The 10,907-nt window shown below is 41.9% G+C and overlaps 1 protein-coding gene across 1 annotated transcript; it reads left to right on the top strand.

The window, feature by feature from the left end:
- The first annotated feature begins 4,024 nt into the window (after nt 1–4,024).
- Nucleotides 4,025–10,282, top strand: LOC311222834 (protein C19orf12 homolog). Its single transcript, XM_084307469.1, has 2 exons — nt 4,025–4,187; nt 9,822–10,282. The coding sequence occupies exons 1-2, from the start codon at nt 4,028–4,030 to the stop codon at nt 10,103–10,105; spliced, it is 444 nt and encodes a 147-aa protein (XP_084163595.1). The 5' UTR covers nt 4,025–4,027; the 3' UTR covers nt 10,106–10,282.
- Nucleotides 10,283–10,907: the final 625 nt, after the last annotated feature.

Raw genomic sequence — 10,907 nt, 5'->3', positions numbered from 1 at the left:
TGAAAACTTAAAACAGATTTAGCCTAGATATGGTTCTTCGTCTGAGGTCCTCCATTAATCTGGTAGCAAGACAGCAGTGTGATGATGATTGCAAACCTTCCTGGTTTGGATGGATGGATGTTTTTGTTTGGTTGTTGTCTAAATTAGATTTAGGTTCTGGGAACAAGGTCCATATAGTCATGAAGCCGGTCAAAGTGAGCGTTCTAACTGATCTAGACTCAGTTTTAGCCTGTTAGTTTGAATGCGGTCATGAAGATAAGTGTTCCATTAACTGACCCCAGATCAGAATATGTAATGTATTAGAGGTGTAACGGTACACAAAAACCACGGTTCGGTACGTACCTCCGTTTTGAAGTCACGGTTCGGTACGGTTTTTCGGTACAGTGGGGGGGGGGGGGGGGTGTTTGGCTTTCCATGTTCCACTCAGGGGTGATGTAGTGTGCAGTAACTAATTGTACTTGTAGGGCCGTCAAGTAACGAATATTCTATATTGAAGTTAATAATCGACTTGTAAAAAAATTAGTGCTGTCAAACGATTAAAATATTTAACTCGATTAATCGCATGATTGTCCATAGTTAACTCGCGATTAATCGCAAATTAATCGCATTTTTATTTTTTTATTTTTTTTACCTTAAACGGATCTTTTTCAAGTTCCAAGTTTTAATACTCTTATCAACATGCGAGTCAACAAATGCTTGCTTTATGCAGCCATTTAACACAAAAGGATGACCCTCATGCATTGCAAATTTGCATCAAATTCAAAACAGTGATGCACAAAATAACTTAAAAGAAAATAATAATTTAAAACAATGAATAAAGTGTGCATGAAATAATAGGGGAAAGAAAACGTTAGGAACTTGTTACCAAGGGCTGATTAATCACACCCCCCCCCCCTCTCTCTCACACACACACTCTCTCAGCTCTCTTTCTCTCTTGCCCCTTCCTCATCTCTCTCACCCCCCTCTCTCTCTATATCTCACACACACACACACACACACACACACACACACACACACACACACACACACACACACACACACACACACTTCAGAAACAAACATAGTATCAATGAGAGCATCAATAATACACCTGAGTGAAGTCTAGTAAAAAAAAAAAAAAAAATCTTTTTAGTTAATCTTGAGTTAAAAAAATTTGTGGCATTAATAGAATCGGGAGTTAACGCGTTAATATTGCGATAACTTTGACAGCCTTAAAAAAAATATATAATAATAATAATTATTACAGGTAATCTCTCAGTGTTGTGTTGTGGGTTGAACGAACACCCGGCCCTTTGTACAAATAATATTTTGGGAATGGGTGAACGCAAAAAAAAAGTATGTGCGGTCGTTAGTGGTTATTAACATTGATTGATTGATTGATTGATTGAAAAGTTTATTAACAGATTGCAGAATGGGTACAGTACAGTACAGCTCAATACATACAATTGTTAAGGGGATGCAGACCAGAGAAAGACTTTCGTCTTGTTTCCATCAGGGTCCCCCATTTTCAATTCATCATATGACATACACGACATACAGATAGACAGTACTGCTACATCTATACATTTATGACATACCAGATTTTCAAATACAGTACAGTTTGTGATACTAAAAAAACATACCGTTTGAATTCGTTCGGTACACAGCCCTACTGAACTTAAGGTCCAGTACTGAAACGGTTCGGTACGGATACGTGTACCTTTTTTACACCCCTAATCACGGTGTTACAAAAGCTTCTTATTTGGATGCATTGCTTATATCATGACATGTGGAGGAATTCTACCAGAATTGCTCTGTATTTATTTCTTATTAAGTTTCAAGTTTCTTTATTAGTTGTCATACAGAAGTACAGAATACTTTCATACAAAATGCTTCTTACTGTTACGCTCCAGAGACTGTGCTAGACAAGATAAGTATGAAATAAAATAGTATAGCATGTAAAATAGAAGTAAAAATAGAGGTCACAGTGTTCAGTGTAGACATATGTACAATGTTCGATGCAGAATGTAAGTTTCCCGTAATCCAATGTCTATGAGTGACTGACGGTCATACACATTAAATGCACCAACAGTTGGTACAAACAAAACTCTTAAAACTATAAATATTAACAAAAGTAAGCACAGTCTCAACGGAGCGCACAGACAGGCAGCCGGTCGTTGCGGCGCCATCTTTCAGGAATCCAGACAGACAATTATATTGAATGTATTGCTCTGGCAGTGTGAGGGGACTGTTGAATGAATCTAGGAGTACCACGTTTAGTTTGATTGTATAACTTTATAACTAATTTAAGTTTTAAGATGTTCACATTTACATACAGTATATCTTTGAGGGGAAAAAGACCAATATGACAATAAAGAACTCAATATATGGGTCCGTTATTATAATTATCTTTGAGGAGAGTTAGGGGGTTTGATGATGATTACAGGCAATGGCTACACAGGGCAACAGTGGCTCAGGAGGTAGAGCATAGAGCCATAAAAATCCGTTTAATTTTTTTCCAAATTCCATTTATTTTTTTTCCAAATTCAGTTTTTTCCGTTTTAATATTTCAGAATTCTGTATTTTGCTTTGTACGCTCATTTTACCATCAGAAATAGTGTCTAATAAGTGGGAATGAATAAATGTCCACAATTTATATATAACAGTCCATTTAATAGGGCTGTCTTAAATACTTCGAAGCTTCGTTCGATGGGCATGGGATTCGAATATGAAAATTTAATTCGATTATTAAAAAAATATATATATATATATATTTTTGCTAAATCAACTCTGCCTCTCTTTGTTAACTACAACAAGCAATGCTGTTTGTTATTTAAGATGAGGTCGGACTCGGCACTGACAGATTTGTGTTCATTGTGCTGCTTTTATAAAGCCTCAAATGACGGCTTACAATATTTCATGAAAGCAAAGTGTTTTGTTTGTCTAAGATTTAAAAAGGTTTAAACTTTACAGCACTGACAAAGTTGAACAAAGTGCTGTACAAGTCCCACAACATAAAAAGAAAAAACTTTAATTTTAATTTTTTTATAGTTGATTCCATTTTTATTGCTCAATTCCGCGATTCCGTCCGCGATTCCGTGATCGCGGATTCCATATGGCTCTAGTAGAGCAGTCGTCTGGTAATCTGAAGGTTCCCGGTTCGATGTGCAGGTTGGCTCCTTGCATGGTCGCCCCCACCTTTGTTGTGTGAATGTGTTGAGTGAATGTGAAGAACAAAGATTGTAAAGCGCTTTGGATAAAAGCTATATAAATGCACCATGATCAAATAGCCTTCAGTTTAGCTTTTTGCCATAATAATAGAACCATTTTTGAGGGGAACCTTCCAAGGAGACCTCTATCTGTCATGTAACAACCAAAGGGAAAACTTCATTGGTGGTTGTGTCCGATGTCGGCCATTTTCCTCCCCGGTTGTTATCAACATTGGCGTCGGATCTAAAACGTCAGCTCAGTCCGGTTCTGCTCAGTCAGGGAACTGTTAATTCCAACTAGGGCTGCAACGATTAGTCGACATAATCGACGATGTCGATTATAAAAAATCGTAGACGAGGAATTGTTGCGTCGATTAGTTGTTAAAAAAAAATTATTATTATTATTATATATATTTTTTTGCACTACCTATCTTTGTGAAAGTGGCTTCTCAGCTCTGGTCCAGCCAGCTGAAGACTTCTTAGCTTAACATAACAGACCGACAGTAAGTTTGGGGGAACTAATGGGATAACTGGGGATGTTGTTTGCTCCTGACAAGAGTCTCAAAGCAACTCTGAGGTCATGCTCAATGTCCAATCTGTTCCTCTGCTCCGTCTTCAGCTGGACCAGAGCTGAGAAGCCACTTTCACAAAGATAGGTAGTGCAAAAAAAAATATTTATAAAAAAAATATATACTTTTTTTTAATATAATCTTTTTTCGATTAGTCGACTAATCGAAAAAATTATCGACAGATTAGTCGACTACCAAAATAGTCATTAGTTGCAGCCCTAATTCCAGCGGTGTCCTCACCTTCCCTCTCCTCTCTCCTCCAGTGACGGCATGGCTCCACGTATGGATGACATCATGCGCCTGTGCTGTGACCTGTCGGCCGACCAGCAGATGAAGGCCGCGGTGCAGCACTCCACCAGAGGGGCCATGGTGGCAGGAGGAGCGGCGTTCGCCGGGGGGCTGCTCGCTGGGCCGGCAGGAATCGCCGTGGGTAAGAAATGGGGCCTGGGTCCAAACAACTGTTTGACTTAAACGGTACAGGCAGGGGAGGAAATTAGGCCACTTTACTGGCCAAATGCTAGTATTTTTTACGTTTGGCTGGTAAAAAAAATCAGATACCCGCCAGTTGGCTGGTAAGCCAAAAAGTTAGTTTCCTCCCCTGCTGGCGAGTATACAAAAAAAATAAAACATTCTGCAATCACTGCACTGGCAAACGGTGCGCGTCTTCTGAGTGTTCGCTTTAGTTGACAGTGCCACGAGAGCACTGCACAAGACCACCCGCGGACATATAATGTTTAATAAACGTGTGCGCAGTACTGGCCAACCCGCGGACATATAATAATAAAAGTCCTGCGGTACTAGGCTAGCCATCAGGAGCACTCGCAAACAGATAACGTTAAACACAGCAGAAGATGGAAAACAGACAGACTGGCCAACGGGGAACTGCATCCAACCCTAGTACAACCCTCGAGTATAAGTTACTAAGGACACATTTAAATCACAGAGGTGTAATGTTAGTCTACTGGAACTGTATACAGTGGTTAGCTTCTAGTTAGCGTTTTAGCTATAGCTGCTTGCTAGCTAACGTTAGCCCCGTGTGCTCAAAGCAGCCAGCTAGGTGTATCTGTTATGACTATAATGTTTCCAAAAAAGCACCGGACTACGACGTAAGGTTAGACATTTTATTTCATGCTCAAAAGCCCCTGGCTTGCACATCGCAGTCACGAAAGGGGCTAGCTCAACCAGTGCACTGTGCACAACAGCACACCAACCCAACTGACGTTACCACAACACTTGACGGTACTTCACAGCACTGTCGTAAGACCACCGTGCTGTCTTAAAGGCACAGTGTGCCTACCCAGATGTATACACAACATTGACGCGGCTTGACATACAAAGAAGTAATTATCACAATTAGCGATTTTTTTTGTCTGGTAAAAAATCAGTTTGGCTGGTAAAAAAAATCAGATACTCGCCAGTTGGCTGGTAAGCCAAAAAGTTAGTTTCCTCCCCTGGGTACAGGTACTTCAGCGTCTGCTTTCCTGTAAAGCTTTGGACACATTTTTAGGTCTGCCCATATAAATAAATTCCTGCCTATGTCAGATGATCCATACCCTCTAGGGTTGGGCACCGAGAACCGGTTATTATTTTTTTATTATTAATTTGTTAATTAATATCCTAGTTACAGTACAGAAACCAAATTAAACTGTATCAAGTCAACTGACAATGTGAATAGTATGAAAAAAATTAAGGATTTTTCAAATAAATTTTTTCTCCTGCGAAATAAGGTGTGTCCTGTTTTAACCTGCACCTCAAAGAATCGGAATCGAGAATCGTTTAGAACGGGAATCGAAATGCAGAATCGGAATCGTTCAAATGCGAAACGATGCCCAGCGCTACCCTGATCCACACTCTTGTTACTGTACGAACTTTGACCTCTGTTGCCTAGATACTCAATGTACCCACAGCCCTACTGTAATCATCATAGTAATCATAACTACCGTACCTACCTCAGACTATAGTCTACCATATAACTTTATATATTTATATTTACCATATATATATATATCCACATCTGTCTGTACATACCTGCATCTAATCCTTGTTACGTATCTGTAGATACTATATCTATATCTGTACATATCCCTTACCTACTCTTACTAGTTACACTGCTGGCCAGTAGGACTTACTACCATAGTGTCTTTATACCTGTTATCACTGTACATATTAATACGTACAACTCTGTACATACATCTGATTAGCACTACACCCAGTAGAACTCACTTATATAATTTATACCCAGTTTAATCACCTGTACATTGTATATTAACATTGCACTTTACTGTTACATTTGCACTCTGGTTGGATGCCAAACTTATTTTTGTTGTACTTTGCTTGTGCTGTATAATGATGATACATTTGAATCTAATCTAATCTAATCTAATCCAGCACGCCAAGAAAATAGCCTCGACACAGATCTTTATCCCACAGCGCCTATTAACATGGGCACCAAAGTGATGATTCAATTTAAAATATGTATATATTGTTGACACCAATATTGATACCTTAAAATACAGTAAGCCTCCCAGCCCTATTTCTATATGTATGTAGAGTTTTTAACAATAGACTTTTAGTACCATAGAGATACATACATTGGGCCTAATTCATGAAGCGATATAAGAACAGATTTCGTTCTTAACTAGCATTTCCTCTTATTTTGTTCTTACCTGGGATTTCTCCCCATCCCAATTTACCTCTCGTGCCAATTCTCCCTCCCCTGTCCTGATCGTTGCTCGCATATGCCCCCCACTGGCCGGTTGTAGGGAGGATAGAAGCCTTGCATCACATGTCCCCTCCGATACATGTGGAGGCAGCCTGTCACATCTTTTCACCTGCCAGCGCGGACTCTCATTTGGCGAGGAGTAACGTGTAGGAGGCTCACACTGCCTCCGCCATTTCCTGTCTCTGCTGTGCAGGCGCCCCAACCGACCTGTAGGAGTCGCTGTTCACAACGACCAGACTACCACCCTTCGACTTCCCACCTGCTGACTCTGCCAATTGAGTTAGTATGACGGCCGGCCCAAGCCAGAGGCAACGCCGACAGCCGGATTCGAACCCGGTGTCTCTTGCGTTGGTGACGAGTGCAATGTCCGCTGCGCCACCCAGCCGCCATAGCAATGTTTTCTTATTGTTGCTTTTCTCTCAGGCAAGACCAAATTCTAAGAGTGGTCGAGAGCACTCTTACCCAGATAAGAAACTCTTACCCAGATGAGAAACATTTAAAAAAAAGCCTACCATTCATAATAATAGATTTATATAGCGCTTTTCCTAATGCTCAAAGACACTTTACAAAACAAACAATATAATACAATACAGTTTTAGTAGATAACATAAAAAAAATATATATAAAAGGTGAGAGAGGAAGGAGTTCATTGAAAGCAAACCATTGGTCAATTGCCCCCAAATACGACTTTATAAACCCAGAACTTTTCAATAATTATTATTATAACTTATTGTGTGCGTTCTGCTTCTGAAATGGATTATATATTGCTGTTAGAACAGTTAGATGCTGGCTGCCCAGGCCGTACGCATAGAACGCATATTTACAACCTCTCCTCTCCTCTCCTCTCCTCTCCTCTCCTCTCCTCTCCTCTCCTCTCCTCTCCTCTCCTCTCCTCCCCTCTCTCCTCTCCTCTCCTCTCCTCTCCTCTCCTCTCCTCTCCTCTCCTCTCCTCTCTGCTCCACACCTACAAGTTCTGAGCGCACTCTGGGTTTTAGCCACAGGGACATTTCAGAGAGAGATGACAGGTGACAGACCTATAGGTTCGGAAATACCGGATCTGTCACCTGTCATCTCTCTCTGAAAGGAGAGAGCATAGGATCAGCGGCATATACATATCAGTATACTGCACGATTGGTTCTTGACAAGCCTACTTGTCAGTATTGACAAAGCCTACTTTGCTGGAACTATATATTTCGCACTATTCAGTACGTATAAGTACAAGTATAAGTCTTTATTTGTCATCAGATTAACACACACACACACATGCGATGAGGAACACACATCCACTGAGTCACGAGTCGTGAGATGTGTGTGTGTCATTTTTAGATCAGTCGCAAATCGCTTCCTGTTGAATGGATCAGACAGGGGGTAGGGCTGTCCCCGACTAAGGATTTGGATAAGTCTACTTTGATTGGCCGAAATTAGCCGATAGTCGACTATTAGTCGACTATAAAAAAACAAATTGAAAAAGTATAAGTATAATTTTTTTTTATCATTCCATTTGGGCTGTGGGGGTGAAGCTTAATGTCTGAAGGAGTCGACTGAAGGCTTATTGTCCTCTGCAAAAGCATGCAATTGGTCCACTGATGGATACATCTTGATATTTGTCTAGTCTAGTGTGTTCATTAGACGGGTGAAATCCTCTTTCAGTGCCTCTGTGCCTGTTTTCTTAGGCAGTTAGCCTCTGGTATGCGTGCCATTAGCGTTAGCCACGCTTCTAGGCCTCTTTTCTTTTGGAAAGAATGATAAAAAAAAAGAATAATAATAAATAATAATATTTTTTATTTTTTTTGCATTCGACTGTCGACTACGGCTCCTTTCGATCGATTAGTCGACTATTCAACTAATAGGGGTCAGCCCTAACGGGGGGGGATCAGATGCCGAACCACGGCTGTTTTACACACGCCTCATTCACCTTATAAGGAGATGGCGGGCGTGTCTGTATTAGTGTTGTCACGACACTGGAATTTCGAACTTCGATACGATACCTTGAAAAGTATCGATATTCTATACCATTTTCGATACCACGGGGAAAAAGGTCCAATCTTAAAATTAAAAATTAAAAAATTAATCTTTTTTTTTTATATAAATTTTGCTTTTGTTGCTTGTTGATTCTCCTCAGCTTCTCTCTGATACTATAAGAGAAGATAAATATAACACTTTTAAAACCCTTTGTTTATCTTTAGATCACACATTTTAAAATAACTGTTCATCTCACTTCAATCATTTTTATTGCAGAACATGGTATTTTCTCAAGCAGACAGATGTCAACACTGTAATCTGTGTTGCATGTACCTGACAAACTGAACTGTTTGTTTTACAGTCATATTCCAACTTAACTGAATTCACATGTGTGCGTGTGTGGACTACTGTACTATTACAGGTATTGAAATCAACAATGCAACTTCCTTATACAAAAAAGAAAGAAAGAAATTCTTTTTTTTATGAATAATTAAATATAGATATTTCGGGAAATGAGTATTGAAACCGTTTTAAATATTCAGAATCGATATGTATCGATATCGATATTTTTGACAACACTAGTTTGTATGCAAATGATTTGAGCACAAACGAGCATTTCAGTTTAAGAATGAGTGGGATAAGGATTCATCATGCTGGGTAAGCACAGATTTGGACGTTAAGAACGGCTTGATGGATGTGGGGGTGGATTTTCTTATTGTTCTCTTACTGTAACAGATAGGTAAGCAAGAATATAAGAAAAATAATAAGAGAGTATTGTTGAATGAGGCCCATTGACTGACACATTGTATGTTAGCTGAGACCTATTGAACTCAACTGAACTCTCTCTCTCTCTCTCTCTCTCTCTCTCTATCTCTCTCTCTTCCTCTCCCTCTCTCTCCTCTCGCTCTCTCTCTCTCTCTTCCTCTCTCTCTTCCTCTCCATCTCCCTCCCTCTCCCTCCCCCCCTCCCTCTCTCTCTCTCCGTCTCTCTTTCTATCTCTATCTCTTCCTCTCTCCCTCTCCCTCTGTCTTCCTCTCTATCTCTCTCTCTATCTCTCCCCCTCTCTCTCCCTCTCTCTCCATCCCCCTCCCCCCTCTCTCTCTCCTTATCTCTTTTCTCCCTCCTCCCTCTCCCTCCCCCCCTCCCCCTCCCCTCTCCCTCCCCCCTCCATCTCTCCCTCTCCCTCCCCCCCTCCTCTCTCTCTCTCTCTCTCCCTCTCTCTCTCTATCTCTTCCTCTCTCCCTCTCCCTCTGTCTTCCTCTCTCTCTCTCTCCCCCTCTCTCTCCATCCCCCTCCCCCCTCTCTCTCCTTATCTCTCTCTCCCTCCCTCCCCTCTCTCTCTCCACCCCCCCCCCCCCCCCCCCCCCCCCCTCCTCCCAGGTGGTGCCGTCGGTGGTCTGCTGGGCAGCTGGCTGACCAGTGGTCAGTTCAAGCCCCTCCCTCAGATCATCATGGAGCTGTCTCCCTCCCAGCAGCAGAGGTTGTACCAGGACGTCACGTCCATCCTGGGCACGCTGGACTGGACCGACGTGGCCCAGCTGGTGGCCTTGGTGATGGGGAACGCCACGCTGCAGCAGCAGGTCACCGCGGCGCTGCTGAGCTACGTGAGCAAGGAGCTGAGAGCGGAGGTGCGCTACGGGAGTGAGGGGAGCGCAAAGAGCTGAGAGCGGAGGTGCGCTACGGGGAGTGAGGGGATGGCGTTCCCGCGCGGGGGGACTGACGGGATGGTGTTCGTGTCGGCGTTCCCTCGTCGGCACCGACTTATCAAGAGACTGACGGGTGCCTTAAGGCCCTCTGCACATTCTTGCTGTGAGGCGACAGTGTTAAAGGGGAACTCCAACATTTTGGGAAATTAGCTTATTTAACATCTTCCCTGGAGTTAGACAAGAAGATACATACCTTTTTTGTCTCTGTGCGTGCATTTAGCATAGCATAGCTTAGCTTCATCACTGGAAGTGAGGCAGGACAGTAGCCTTACAGTGTATTGCAAGGTCTGACATTGACCAAATTTGATATGCATGACCTTGGTGGGCTCTAGGTCAACTCCTGAAAAGGGGGTCAATGTCAGACTTTGCAATCAAAAGTTAGGGGGCTAATAACCCTTGCCATAATTTCAGTGCGCCCCCTAACTTTTGATTGCAAGGTCTGACATTGACCCCCTTTTCAGGAGTTGACCTAGAGCCCACCAAGGTCATGCATATCAAGTTTGGTCAATGTCAGACCTTGCAATACACTGTAAGGCACTGTAAGGCTACTGTCCTGCCTCACTTCCAGTGATGAAGCTAAGCTATGCTAACGGAGCGTCTATTCCCAAAGCTAAAATGCACGCACAGAGACAAAAAAGGTATGTATCTTCTTGTCTAACTCCAGGGAAGATGTTAAATAAGCTAATTTCCCAAAATGTTGGAGTTCCCCTTTAACCACTACACCACGTGCCGCTCTATATATATATAAGACTTGACGGGT

Source organism: Notolepis coatsorum (genome assembly GCF_963971535.1).
Source record: "Notolepis coatsorum genome assembly, chromosome: 2".
NCBI classification, from domain to species: Eukaryota; Metazoa; Chordata; class Actinopteri; order Aulopiformes; family Paralepididae; genus Notolepis; species Notolepis coatsorum.
The sequence above is the reverse complement of the archived record's forward strand: the minus strand, read 5'-3'. Positions and strand labels throughout refer to the sequence as shown.